At 51.3% G+C, this 15,447-nt stretch overlaps 1 protein-coding gene across 1 annotated transcript in view; it reads left to right on the top strand.

The window, feature by feature from the left end:
- LOC149460736 (uncharacterized) overlaps positions 1-15,447 on the top strand; it is a 69,868-nt gene that overhangs the window by 33,600 nt on the left and 20,821 nt on the right. The window contains exon 3 of the mRNA XM_089679325.1: positions 1,050-2,210. Within this exon, the coding sequence (XP_089535451.1) occupies positions 1,050-2,210 (1,161 nt within the window). The remainder of the gene's footprint in view (positions 1-1,049; positions 2,211-15,447) is intronic.

Below are 15,447 nucleotides of genomic sequence, written 5' to 3'. Positions count from 1 at the left end.
ACATACTCCTGACCCCTGCACTATATACTCTATGTTGTACATTCCATAGTCCTGACTTCTGCTATCCCCCCTCCCCCCACTGCTATATATACACATAATATGGATTCTCTTTTGTTCCCCCCATTTCCTCCCAGCTGGACATTTTATATCGGATGATGTGATTGGAGCACAGACTTTTACATGGTGATAATAATGTGATAACATCCTCCAACATTGGACCCTTAAACAGAAAGTGATAATGAGGGAGGAGTCAATACCCCAATGATGGTGGTCTTCAGGATCAGTCCAGTCTTCATCTTGGTTGTTCTCCCCCCATCCTCACTCTCTGACCTCTGGTGGGGCTCAGCCCCGCTGTTCTTCATGACTAAATCATGGACTAAATAAGGAAGTGCAGTACTTCTTGTGTTGGGAAGATGGCGATGAGTGATAGAGGGGGTGGGGACCCTCATCCTATAATCCCCTCATCACTGTCCCTCCTATAAAAGACAGTTCTGGTTGTTTCCTCACTCTCTGACTAAGGTCCATGAATAAAGAAATGACCTGGTAGGAGATCAGAGGAGCCATTTCCTAGTTCCCTTGAGGATGGAATTGTAAGCTCCTCAGAGACCAAGCTGCCTGATGTGGGCGGAGTCCTGGTTTGGGGGAACCAATCAGCTCCTGTCTAGTAATCCTCTTTGTCTTTGTATTTTAGTCCATGGCCGGGAGATGAGGAAAACCTCCGAGGATTGTCTCACTTTGTCTCCAGACTGGAAAGTAGAAGATGAGGACATCACACAGTATAGTCCAGGAGAAAACCCGGCTCCCTCCAATGTCCATCCGGCACCACCCAGTGTAGATGGACCATCGGATTCCTTGTATCCTGAGGAACCTCAGACTGTGCGGGATCGGGCCGACCTTCCAACAGGGAAGAGGTTCTCCTGTACTGAGTGCGGGAAGGGTTTCAGTACTAAATCCCTTGTTAATAGGCATAAAAGTTCTCACACAGGGGAGAAGCCGTATTCCTGTCCTGAGTGCGGGAAATGTTTTTCACAGAAGTCCCATCTTTACAGACATCAGAGATCTCACACGGGGGAGAAGCTGTATTCCTGTCCTGAGTGCGGGAAATTTTTTTCACAGAAATCCCATCTTTCCACACATCAGAGATCTCACACAGGTGTGAAGCCACATTCCTGTCCTGAGTGCGGGAAATGTTTCCATTCTAAATCCAAACTTAATGTGCATCAAAGATCTCACACGGGGGAGAAGCTGTATTCCTGTCCTGAGTGCGGGAAATGTTTTTCACAGAAATCCCATCTTTCCACACATCAGAGATCTCACACAGGTGTGAAGCCACATTCCTGTCCTGAGTGTGGGAAATGTTTTTCAAGGAAGTCAAATCTTTCCACACATCAGAGATCTCACACGGGGGAGAAGCTGTATTCCTGTCCTGAGTGTGGGAAATGTTTTTCAGACAAGTCCCATCTTTACACACATCAGAAATTTCACACACGCGAAAAGCCATATTCCTGTTCTGAGTGCGGGAAATGTTTCCATTCTAAATCCAAACTTAATGTGCATAAAAGAACTCACACGGGGGAGAAGCCGTATTCCTGTCCTGAGTGCGGGAAATTTTTTTCACAGCAGTATAATCTTTACACACATCAGAGATATCATAAGGGGGAGAAGCCATTTTCTTGTTCTGAGTGTGGGAAATGTTTTGTAGCAAAAGCAAATCTCGTCAAGCATCAAAGGTTTCACACGGGGGAAAAGCCATATTTCTGTGCAGAGTGCGGGAAATGTTTTTCACAGAAGTCTAATCTTAACATACATCAGAGATCTCACACGGGGGAGAAGCCATTTTCCTGTGCTGAGTGTGGGAAATGTTTTTCAGACAAGACCAGACTTTGTATTCATCAGAGATTGCACACGGGAGAGAAGCTGTATTCCTGTTCTGAGTGTGGGAAATTTTTTTTACAAAAACTATTGCTGGTCATTCACCAAAGGTCTCACACGGGGGAGAAGCCATTTTCCTGTCCCCAGTGCGGAAAATCTTTTTCAGTGAAGTCCCGTCTTTACAGACATCAGAGATCTCACACGGGGGAGAAGCCATTTTCCTGTGCTGAGTGCGGGAAATGTTTTTCATTGAAGTCCCATCTTTACAGACATCAGAGATGTCACACTGGGGAGAAGCCGTATTCCTGTCCTGAGTGCGGGAAATGTTTTTCACAGAAGTACCATTTTTCCAGACATTGGAGATCTCACACAGGGGAGAATTCATATTCCTGTCCTGAGTGCGGGAAATGTTTTTCACAGAAGTCCCATCTTTCCAGACATCAGAGATCTCATACGAGGGAGAAGCCACTTTCCTGTCCGCAGTGAGGAAAATATTCCTCACTGAAGTTCTGTCTACCTGTACATCAGGGATCCCACTCAACTCTAGTGGTGTATTAGTGCCTTGAGTGCGGGAAATGTCTTCTAGATGAATGTTGCTGAACATCCCAGCTCTCATGTGAGGAAGAAGCACACCCTGATATACACCTCAGATATACTCCATGGCTGATCATCATGGAAGAAACAGTTGATAAGGAGATCTGAGGTCCCCAAAGACATGGATGAAGTGTGGGACCGGGTTGGCCATTGATAGCAGCACAGTGGCTCAGTGGTTAACACTTCCACCTGGCAGTACTCGGGTCATTGGTTCAAATCCCAACCATGGCACCACCTGCATGTTCTCTCTGTGCCTGCGTGGGTTTCCTCCGGATACTCTGGTTTCCTCCCACACACCAAAGACATGCTGGTAGGTGAATTGTCTCATATATATTGTCCCCTTGTATGTGTATGTATGAATGTGAGTCTGGGACCGTAGATTGTACGCTCCTCGGGGGTGGGGATTGATGTGAATGTAAAATATATGTGTAAATAGACGGTGCTATAGAAGTACCTATAATAAAAAAAATGCAGTCATCACCTCTCATTGGCTGAGTATATTTGTGGTGTAAGCTTTCACAAACACTTAAAGGTTAGGAAAACAAAAAATGTGAGCGACATTCGCCCGGCCATGACGAATATTGGGCATACTTTATTTCATACTCTGTTTCCTTTGGCTCCATCTAGTGGCCATAATGTGGTATTGTGCTGCTGTGATTGATTGCTGTATTTTAGGAAAAATACCCCATTATGTCCAATAGATGGAGGGCAATGTTATTCCCAGGCTGCAGCTAGGGGGAGCTCTAATGTCACCCCAGCAGAGTGATCCCATCTAGCCCACATTAACCCTCTCACTGCCAGAGCTGTTTCTGCATGATTTTGCACACATGGCAAAATGCAGATTTTGGTCCTGAAGATGAGATAAACCCCCAAACATCTATTCTGTGACATCAGAGGCCCTGGAGAATAAAATGGTGGTGATTGTTAAGGTGTTCCCCGTACACAGATTCCCCTTCATATCCGCCTTTATTTCCTCCTTTCCCCCATTTTCTATGTTGGGATCTTTTCTACAATACTTTGTTATAATAATGGAACACGTTGTGTATTGTATTGTACACCAATAATAATGACTCCGCCCCCACATTCCAGACAAGGGATCTTCCTGACCAATCCGATTTCTGCCTTTGCTATTTCCTGATTTGTTTTTTTTTTTTTTTGCAATTGTGACATAAATGTAAAGATTTGAGTAGCTGAGATGTGATCTGTAGAAATATGACAATGTAGATTTAGCATTCCATGTTAATATAAGATGTGTTCAGAATTAAGTCAGAGACATATGGTCACCAATTAGCATCTGAAGGGACAGAGCTTCCTCTAGACTGGAGATGACACCTGAATGCCAATAAGATTTGTCACCTTCTTCTAGACATTTCAGCTTCAGAAGCAGCGGGAGACCAAGAGAGGGCTCTGATGTGTCTAGGAGCTCTAAAGTATATCAGCAGATCAAAGGAATATATTTCTCATAAAAGCTAAAATATTAGTTGTAGAGAGATGGAAATACTTCCTTCGGATTGGACACACTGTAGGCTACATCTGCATGTAAAACTGTATTTGTAGCCTATGTAGAATGTCAGAGAAATGCAGAAAATGGTTATATGGTGCCTGATTGCAACAGCTGAACAGTGATTGGTACTGTCACGATCGGACTGAAGCGCTGGTGTCAGAAATTCAGTCCCTGACTTGGTGATTCAAACAGTTCCTGGTCCAATTGACTTTGGGCATTTCAGTACCCAGAACGTCCTGTGAGCTGGTACAGGAACACCCCCCAGAGTTGATTGGCCAAGGGCTAATGTCCATCCTACATCCATATTCCCATAAATTGAGGACCTGAGATATGGACGGTGTGATTCGTACGGAGCCGGTTCTATTTGACTGGTGGATCGTGGACTTTCTCTGACTTGCTCCAGTCGCAGGATAACTCTTGGTAAAAGTTTTATTTCTGTTTTTATTCCCTTTTATTTTATGGTCAATAGCCAATTGTGTGTCTTCTTGTATTTTTTGTATTTTCTGTAACTTTTTATACTTTGTACATATTTTATGCACTGCCCACTTTCGGGATATTAAATCATAAAATTAATAAGTGACTTCTGGGTACTAAGCTCGGGCTCATATCTCCAGAGAGATTATTGTATTACAGTGTCTTTATATGTTCGGTCAAGTTCATTGCCTTTCTGTATGCAATTGCACTGCAGATTGCATGCAGATTGTAAGGTAAGCAGATCTGCCACATGGAGATCTGTGTGTGTGTGGTGGCCCAGCAGACCAGTCTGTGCACAAATTGTTGGGTAGTGGCAAGCTACCATTTGTTGTGTGCTTGATGTGGGGGGGTGTGGACAGTGGAAGAGTGATTAACACCGAGGTTGTAGCTTGTAGGATAGCTGGAGGAATCCTAGAAGGGTGTGCTGATTGCTAGGCTGCTCCTCAACCCTTAGTGTGCACCAGATTGTATATAAGATTCCTATCTGCCTGTGTGTGGTCAGCCAGCTGGATTGGAGTGGACTTTCCCTCTAATGGTGGCCAGAGGTAGTGTGGGCTGTGAAAGTGTATCATGGCTGGTCTTATATATATTCAAAGTAAGTCCCCCTTATTCCATCTTACCCCAAGTCATGGCCGGATGTGTATGCCTCGGTTAGCTAGCTGCTGTGGGCGTGTGCGTGAGGGGTTGCATCCGTGACAATGTACCTTCAATCTAATATTCCTAAAACATCTATACAAGTCCTGTGCCAACAAGAACTTCTTCATGATACCTTTGGGGCTAAAGCCCAAACCTTTCCCCAGAAGGTCCATCTTACCCGATGTCAGTCCAGCTCAGGAGAAGGTGACAATTCCATCTATTTCTGTTGATGATGAATCATCTGTTGGGATGGTTGGATGAGTGGGAGATCCCTTGTTGCAGCGTTGATGTTTACTACCTCCCTTGTGGCCGGATCTCTGCTGTTTCCTTGATTCCAATGTACAATACGAGGCCAGTGTTGTCCCTCTATAGATCCTAATAAAGCTCTACCAGCAGAGGAGGGAAGTGATGGGTCAGAGGCTGTAGAAGAAGCTCTAGTGAGCAGTCTAGATGGACGAGGTGAGTCTTGTGTAGGTGGTGCTCCAAGAGTACGCCTGATTAGTAGACGTTTAGATGTTGGACTCCTTCAGTTGCTCAGCTGGCAATGCAGACTGCAGTGTAGCCTCCACCTCTGTGATCTGTACAGCCAGACCAGCTTCTTCCTTCTGGAGAAATGAGACTTGGAGAACAATGGAGCTTTTGTTTACAACTTGTGTAAACAGACTGTGAACAACTGTCCCTTTGTGATAACATTTTGCCCTTTCTGTTCCAGTTTTCTCCCCTTGGTAAAGCTGTATATGTTTCACAGACATTCTACACTGTTTAGGGAAATGTGACCTTGTAGTATTTCACTTCTAATAGAGTTCATACTGTATTGCTGGTTGTGGGAGGAAAACCTGGTGCCAGGCTGTCTGGTGGGGGTGGGGGTGAAGTTGTATATACTGAGCTGTGTTTTAATAAAGAGTCATTAATTTTCACCCTACATGAAGTTACGACTTGTGGTTTGGGAGAGCAGGGAAGGGAGTGTTTTGAGCTATAATACCCACCTTGGCAGAGCACTGGAAGCCTTGCTGGAAAAGGGGACCATTGGCTGAGATGCACTGCTCTGCATGAGGAAGCCCAGGTGGAACGGCTCCACCACAATTGGTTGGCAGCGGTGGGATCTTTCCTCATTGCGGAGAAAGTCCAAACCACCAAACGGGACCCCAAACTTTTCATGGAGATGTCCCTGCTCAGCTAGCTGGATATACAGGACCTCCGGAAGCCAGCCCTCCAAAGCCTGCTTGTCGCTTGGGGAGGTATCGCTGGCTCCAAGACCAGAGAGGAACTGTTGGATGAGATTATGGCCCTAGACCAAAGCAGATGCGCACCCCCCTTCACCTGATACACACTCCGCTACGCCTAAAGCGAACACTGCTCCGCCAGAAGTGAACTCTGCTTCACAGGAGGAGTTGGAGGAACAGAGCAGCTCATCAGCCCCTGAAACACCAGGCCCATTTAGCACTGTACAGAGACCCCTATACCATTCAGATTTATGACAAGAGGTGGAGTGGTGTTTGGCTCTGGCAGTGTTCCCATCTCTGAACAGATTTTCTAGGCCCTGGATGATGCCACCCAACTGCGGCTTAGTTACTCCCGGTCATCAACCGAGGACTCGGTCTGGGAGAGGATTACCTCCCGCCTTATCCAGACTGCAACAAGACCAAAGAAAATTCCCTACGCTGCATTTAAAACTTTCTTGGAGCCGGATGGGGACATTGACAACTTTCTTCAGGACTTTGAACGGTTGTGCACCATCCATGGTGTGGCAGCCCAAGATCTGTTCCCCATTTTGAGCAGCAAGCTAATTGGTTGGCTGCAGACACATTCAGGACTGTACCCGACAGCTACTGCTTGGATTATGATTGTTAAGGAACACTTGCTGGCTCGCTACACTCTCACCCCAGAGGCATACTGCTTAAAGTTCTGGACACTCAAGAAGAAACCCCAGGACACCTTCACTGAATGGGGACATCAGTTACAACACGCTGCCCACAATTAGGTCCGAGGGTGTCAGATCACCAACCTAGAGGAACTGTTACAACTGCTGTTACTGGAGCAGTTTTACAATGGACTTCCAGGGGATGTTAGACATTGGGTCCGGGACAAACACCCCCTAACTTTAGCTAGTGCTAGTCGCTGGGCAGATGAGTACCTGGACAACAGGAGGCTAACTGTAAGGGACCGCCCGGCGACACCACTAGCTGTCAGGGATCTCCTCGATCCCTGCCGCGATGGTCCCGGCGCAGGCGCACTGCTCCGCCCTGTACACGGGCACTAGGTCCGGGCTGGCCGCGGCGTTCCAGTTCGCGCATGCACAGTAGAAGCCGCGGCCGCCCGCTGGGCACCAATGGCAGCGCAGGGCGGGATATTTAAAGGTCCCTGAGCTGTCATTTCGTTGCCTTCTGGTCTTACCTGCTTCCTGTGATTCTGTACCTGTGCCTAGTAAGTTTATTGACCCGGATTGTTTCTTGACCTGCTGATTTCTCCTGCCCAGACCCTTGCTTGCCTGACCTCTCTCCCTGGATGCCCCTCATTAGATCTGACCTCCTGTTGCTGACCTGGCGTGTGACCCGACAATTCTCTGCCTGCCCCCTTGTACCCTACCGTCCTCTATGTTACCGACTCGGCCTGTCTGACTACGCACTTGCTCAGCCATCCATCCATCCATCCCATCGGGGTCACCCGACCTCCTCACATCTGGCTCTCCCTGGTTGGAGCCCCTGGCGAACACCCCTACCACTGACAGGTGTGCTCAGTAGAGGCGACCTGGTCTCGGGGTACTACAAGTCCATCCCCACCATCAGGGGCCCTGGTGAACAAGTACCCTGGGGCTTAGACTCCGCGCTCTGGGCACGCCTGACCAGTGGAGTGCTAGTGGTGCCGCTCGGCGGTCCCTCACAGTACCAGAAGGCCATGACTGAGCCTCGAGGAGGGCTCTCCCCGTTGGACGAGGTTTGCAGGCACCTGGCTACCCTGACGCAAGCAGTAAACACATTACAGGACAGATGTCTGCAGATCGAGAATCGGTTTCAGGCCTGCACCATATCTGTTCCTGTTTCACAGGCCCCGGCTCCTGCACCGCCGGTCGCAGCAGCCCACGAGCCGGCTCCTGGGCCTTCCACATCACTCCCTATGGCAGAACCCCGAGTACCCTTACCCGAGCGCTTCCACGGGGATCGCACACGCTTTCGGTCATTCCGTGACTCCTGTCTGCTCTATTTTGAACTGCAGCCACGGACCTTTTTGACAGAATTGGTGAAAGTGGGGTTTGTTGTCTCCCTGTTGCAGGGTGAACCCCAAGACTGGGCCCACCGACTAAGGGGAAACAATGATCCTCACCTGGTTACGGTCGACAGCTTCTTTAACGCTATGGCCATCTTATACGATGACCCACAATGGGCGGCCTCGGCCGAGGCCACATTATACGCACTCCGACAAGGTCGGCGGGCGGCTGAGGAATACGCCTCTGACTTTAGGCGCTGGATGGGTGACACTCGTTGGAACGAGTTCGCACTTTTGCACCAGTTCCGTATGGGCCTTTCTGAGGCTCTGAAAGACGAGCTCGCCCGGGTGGAGGTGCCCGAGACATTAGAGGACTTGATTGCACTCACCATTAAAATTGACCGTAGGCTACGGGAGCGCAGATTGGAGAGGTCTGGTCAGGGTCGCGGAAATACCTGGGGGTCATTCCAAGGATCCGGTCAACATACTAGGCCAAACATCCAGAACCTGCCGTCTGAAGATGCTCCCGAACCCATGCAGCTAGGCCTGGCACGGCCTAAACTATCGCCTGAGGAACGCCAGCGCAGACGCTCCCAGAATCTGTGTCTGTACTGCGGCGAAGCTGGTCACATGGTGTGTTCCTGCACGCAGAAACTGAGTAAGTTCACCTCATCTTCGTTATCTGTTGGCAATATGAATCCGTCCCAGTACTTAGTTGTTCCCCTCTCCTTTCAGCTTTCAGAAAGGACCGTGGAGGTGAGGCCATGTATTGACTATCGGGAGCTGAATAGGGTCACAATTAAAAATCGTTACCCATTACCACTGGTACCTGAATTATTTCAGAGCTTAAAAGCTGCAGTAGTATTTACCAAACTTGACTTAAGGGGAGCCTACAATTTGGTTCGCATAAGGGAGGGGGATGAGTGGAAGACGGCCTTCCGCACCCGTTTCGGCCATTTCGAATACCTGGTCATGCCTTTCGGGTTGTGCAATGCGCCAGCCACCTTCCAGCACTTTGTAAACGACATCTTTAGGGACTTCCTGGACATCTTTGTCATCGTCTACTTAGACGACATTTTGATTTTCTCATCCTCCCTGGGGGAGCACAGGGTACATGTAACAAAGGTGTTGGGGCGGTTGCGGCAGCACGGGTTGTACGCTAAAGCAGAGAAATGCTGCTTTGAACAGGCTAGCGTTACATTTCTGGGTCTGATTATCTCCACCACGGGGGTCGCAATGGACCCTCAGAAGGTCTCTGCGATCCTAGATTGGCCTGAACCCACGGACAGGAAAAGCGTCCAACGTTTCATTGGGTTCGCAAACTTCTACTGGAAGTTCATCAAGAACTTCTCGGGTCTGGTCTCCCCCATCACTCAGTTAACCAAGCTTGGGACGCGATTCAGATGGACGCCAGAGGCACAGGAAGCTTTTGAAGCACTAAAAAAGTTATTTACCTCGGCACCCATTCTGGGTCATCCCGACGCCTCCCTGCCCTACATCTTAGAAGTAGATGCGTCAGAAAACGCGGTTGGCTCCATCCTTTCCCAGCGGAAGGGCGCCAAGGAATTACTTCACCCAGTAGCATTCTTTTCACGGAAACTTACCCCTGCGGAGAGGAACTACGACATTGGGGATCGCGAACTACTGGCTATCAAAACCGCATTAGAAGAATGGAGGTACCTGCTGGAAGGTGCCTCCCATCCCATCCTGATATTCACGGACCACAAGAACCTGGAATATCTGAGGACGGCCAAACGTCTGCGCCCACGACAAGCAAGATGGGCATTGTTTTTCTCGAGGTTCCAGTTCCACATCACATACAGGCCCGGCTCGAAAAACACGAAGCCTGACGCGTTGTCGCGCATGTACGAGGACACCAAGGAGACCCCAGTACCCGACACTATTCTTCCTGCAGGAAATTTCTTGGCCCTCCAGACGAACCTTCGCTCCGAGATCCTGAGAGCGTCCACAGCGATGTCTACCTCCGATGGGGCGCCCTTCCAGAACAAGGAGGGACTCCTATGGAGGGAGGACCGGATTGTGGTGCCGGAGGATGCCCGAACTTTAGTCTTGGGTCATTGCCATGACCACCCAATGGCAGGACATTTTGGGCCGGTCAAGACCCTGGAACTTCTCCGAGGTTCCTTCTGGTGGCCGGACATGGCCAAGGATTGTAAGAATTACGTGGGCTCCTGTGCCATCTGCCAGTGGAACAAGCCTTCAAGAAATAAGGCGTGGGGCCTGCTACGTCCATTACCCATCCCTGAACGGCCCTGGCAGAAAATCTCTATGGACTTCATAGTCGAGCTTCCACCTTCACTGGACCACACAGCAATTCTCGTGGTCGTGGACCGCTTATCCAAGATGGCCCATTTCATTCCTTTACGGAAGACTCCATCAGCAGCCGAGACGGCGCAAGTCTTTATTCGAGAGATCGTTAGACTGCATGGGGTTCCCGAAGACATCGTCTCGGACCGAGGGGTGCAGTTTACCTCGCGGTTTTGGAGGGCGTTGTGCAAAGCCCTGGATATCAAGCTGTCCCTTTCCTCGGCATTTCACCCTCAGACCAATGGTCAGACCGAAAGGACCAATCAGACCCTGGAGCAATACCTGCGATGCTACACATCATTCTCTCAGGACGACTGGGTGCCACTTCTCCCTTTGGCGGAATTCGCGTACAACAACGCTTGCCATTCAGCAACTGGGCAGTCCCCGTTCTTCTCCAACTATGGGTTTCATCCTGTCTTCCTCCCGGACTTAGTCCCGGAATGCCCGATTCGAGCGACACAGGATGCACTGACCTTCTTCACTTCCAACAATAAAAAACTACAGGAAGCCATTCGTCAAGCCCAAGAAGACTACAAGAGGGCTTTTAATAGGAAGCGAAGAGGGGACCTGGTGTTGCAGCCCGGAGAGAAGGTTTGGCTGGCTACGTCAAACTTGAAGATGCTCTGCCCGTCAAAGAAGTTGGGACCTAAATTTATAGGCCCTTTTTGCATCAAACGGATGGTCAATGAAGTGGCCTATGAACTTGTTCTCCCTGAGACACTCAAGATCCACCCTGTCTTTCACGTCCCTGTTGAAACCAGTAGTCCCTGATGCCTTCCCGGAACGGGAATCCAGGCCCCCGGAGGCCGTAACGGTTGAAGAGGAAGAAGAATTCGAGGTGGAGGCAATCCTGAAGTGCCGACGAAGGGGGGGCCAGACCCAATTTCTCATCAAATGGAAGGGCTATGGCCCTGAGGACAATTCGTGGGAACCAGCCCATAATGTCCATGCACCTAGACTTGTCCGGAGGTTTCTTTGTCATCACCCGTGGTGGAGAGATCGGGTGGGCATTCGGAGGTTGCCCGTAGGGGGGGGCAATGTCAGGGATCTCCTCGATCCCTGCCGCGATGGTCCCGGCGCAGGCGCACTGCTCCGCCCTGTACACGGGCACCAGGTCCGGGCCGGCCGCGGCGTTCGAGTTTGCGCATGCGCAGTAGAAGCCGCGGCCGCCCGCTGGGCACCAATGGCAGCACAGGGCGGGATATTTAAAGGTCCTTGAGCTGTCATTTCGTTGCCTTCTGGTCTTACCTGCTTCCTGTGATTCTGTACCTGTGCCTAGTAAGTTTATTGACCCGGATTGTTTCTTGACCTGCTGATTTCTCTTGCCCAGACCCTTGCTTGCCTGACCTCTCTCCCTGGATGCCCCTCATTAGATCTGACCTCCTGTTGCTGACCTGGCGTGTGACCCGACGATTCTCTGCCTGCCCCCTTGTACCCTACCGTCCTCTACGTTACCGACTCGGCCTGTCTGACTACGCACTTGCTCAGCCATCCATCCATCCCATCGGGGTCACCCGACCTCCTCACATCTGGCTCTCCCTGGTTGGAGCCCCTGGCGAACACCCCTACCACTGACAGGTGTGCTCAGTAGAGGCGACCTGGTCTCGGGGTACTACAAGTCCATCCCCACCATCAGGGGCCCTGGTGAACAAGTACCCTGGGGCTTAGACTCCGCGCTCTGGGCACGCCTGACCAGTGGAGTGCTAGTGGTGCCGCTCGGCGGTCCCTCACACTAGCACTCCACTAATCAGGTGTCCCCAGCGCACGGAGTCTAAGTCCCAGAGTACTTGTTCACCAGGGCCCCTGATGGTGGGGATGGACTTGGAGTACCCCGGGACCAGGTCGTGCCTACTGAGGATACCCGCCAGTGGTAGGGTTGTTCGCCAGGGGCTCCCACGGGAGAGAGCCTGATATGAGGAGGTCTGGAGACCCCGTTGAGAGGGATGGATGGCTGAGCAAGTGCAGAGTCAGGCAAGCCGGGTCGGTAACGATGGGGACGGTGAGGTATAAAGCAGCGGGCAGAGAATAGTCGGGTCACACGCCAGGTCAGCAACGTTAGGTCAGGTCCAATAGGGGGCATCCAGGAGAGAGGTCAGGCAAAGCAAGGGTCTGGGCAGGAGAATACAGCAGTGGTCAGGTACAATCCGGGTCAGCAACTTACTTAGAAGCAGGTTCAGGATACAGGATAAGACCAGAAGGCACCGAATGACAGTTCAGGGTCGCTTAAATATCGCACCCTACGCTGCCATTGGTGCCCAGCGGGCGGCCACGGCTTCTACTGCGCATGCGCAAACTCGCACGCCGCGGCCGGCCCGGACCTAGTGCTTGCGTCCCTGCACAGGGCGGCATACTGCGCCTGCGCCGGGACCATCGCGGCGGGGATCGTGGAGATCCCTGACACTAACTGAGCCTGCCATTCCCCCTGCACCTTATCCACAACTAGTGGTGCCCACTCTGGTCACCCGAGAATGCCTCAGACAACCCACACCTTCTAACCCAAAGCGGGCCCACACTGTTATGGCTGCAACCAAGCAGGGCACATCCGCATTCATTGCCCTCGGAATCCACCAAGGCCCCAGAGCAGCCAACCCCCTCGGGGCACTTCCAACCGACCTACCACTCCCTATGGCCAAGCCTCTGCCTACTCCCTACAGGACAACCTGAGTGACACTGCCTCTTCATGGAGGAATTTTACTGAGGATGAGGACATCGGGGTCTTTCATGAGGCTAACCCTCTCCAGGCTGCCAATCGCCGACATCACCAACAGGTTGTTCATGTTAACGGCCGTCAGGCCCAAGGTTTACAGGACACTGGGGCCACACTCAACCCAGTCCAACCCCATCTGGTACCAGACTGGGCCAGGACCAGGCGGTCTGTGGCTGTACAGGTAGCGGGAGGCCATGTCTACAGGATTCCTACCACAAGGCTTCATATGGTTTGGGGGGCCGGGGCTAGGGACATTGAAATTGGAGTAATGCAGAACTTGCCAGCTGAGGTTCTCCTTGGAAATGATCTGGGAGTCCTGGTCTCCACTTTTGGCACTGAGACCCCTGCTGAAGCTCATCCAGTCACCACTTGCCACCAAGCTAGAGAGCATGCTGCTGCTCCACCTGCTGAAGTTCCGGTAAGAGTCAAGTACCCACCACCTGTTGAGCTTGTCCCTGCCCTGACCTGGGATTCCCCCGCTGATTTCGCTAAAGAAACAGCCGGTGACCGGACCTTAGACCCATTTAGACGGAGGGCTGAAAGTAATCCTGGGGGATTGGAAGATGTGAGGTATGAGAGGGACCAGGGAAAGTTGTACAGGGTCCATGGGGAAGCAGGGGTGGGCGCTGCCCAAATACCTCACAAGCAGATGATAGTACCGAGGAAGTATGGGCGTGACCTCCTCCAGATTGCACATGATATTCCCCTTGCTGGGCATTTGGGCAAGCGACGGACCCTGCATCGCTTAACCCAGAGTTTCTTCTGGCCAGGAGTATCGGGGGATGTTCGGGACTACTGTCGGTCTTGTGAGGTCTGCCAAAAGGTAGGGAAGCAGGGAGACAGGCCCAGTGCCACTCTGAGGCCCCTACCCATAGTCGGTGAACCTCTCAGTCGTATTGCCGTGGACCTAGTGGGGCCCCTGAAATGGCCTAATCCCACAGGCAAGAAGTATATCTTGACCATTGTCGACTACACCACCCGGTACCCAGAGGCCGTAGTACTGAGAGATGTGCAGGCAGAAACAGTTGCTCAAGCCCTGCTGCAGATCTTTACTCAGGTAGGATTTCCTCGGGAGATCCTGGCAGACCAAGGCATGCAGTTCACGGCTGAGCTTACTCAACAACTTTGGAAGTTGTGTGGGATCAGACCACTGTACAGCTCTCCGTACCACCCCCAGTCCAATGGGCTCTGCGAACGGTTTAACGGTACGCTGAAACAGCTCCTCCGAACGTTTACCATGTCCCATAAGGACTGGGAGTGGCATCTTCCCCACCTCCTGTTTGCCCACCGAGAGGTACTTCAGGAGTCCACTGGGTTCTCTCCCTTTGAGCTGCTGTACTTCCGGAGGGTTTGGGGACCCCTGGATCTCCTATGCGAACAGTGGCCAAGGAGGGGACCTCGGTGGTGGCCTATGTGCTGGAGGTCAGGGAAAGGCTACAACGGTTGATGACCCTAGTACGAGACAACCTTGAGGCCGCCCAGAGCTGACAGAAACGGTGGTACGACCAATCTGCCCAAGACTGAACGTTTCACTTAGGACAGAAAGTGTTGGCCTTGAAACCAGTCAGGCATGACAAATTACAGGCTGCCTGGCAGGGCCCGTACCAATTGGTGGAGCACATCTGTGATACCACGTACATTGTAGCTCGCTGTTCGGATGGAAGGATCTGGCAAACCTTCCATGTGAATATGCTGAAACCGTTCATTGAACGACAGGACAATGTAGCTGTTATTTGCGCTCCGGCTACCGATGACTCAGAAACGCTTCTTCTGCTGGGGCTTCCGGGGGATGGACAGTCCCAGCTGAGTGTAGGGGATGTAGATATCAGCACATGGCTGCCTCCCAAGGCACAGGAACAGGCCTGCCAACTGCTCCAAGAGCACCGAGGGCTGTTCTCATCTGCCCAGTTACACCACCACAACTGCCCTCCGGGTAGACATGCAGGGTCAGGCCTCCCTGAAGGGCCTCCCCAGTAGTCCTGGTACCCAAGAAGGATGGAACCTTCCAGTTCTGTGTGGACTACCGCAGGCTCAATGACCGGACCGTGACCGATACCCCATGCTCCGGATAGACGAGCTGCTGGACCGGATGACCAGAGGTAATTTTCTTACCACTATCGATCTCTGC

This window comes from Staurois parvus, unplaced genomic scaffold (assembly GCF_062004578.1).
Source record: "Staurois parvus isolate SC_StPar_1 unplaced genomic scaffold, SC_StPar_1.0 ptg000221l, whole genome shotgun sequence".
NCBI classification, from domain to species: Eukaryota; Metazoa; Chordata; class Amphibia; order Anura; family Ranidae; genus Staurois; species Staurois parvus.
This window is presented reverse-complemented; position numbering and strand designations above follow the sequence as displayed.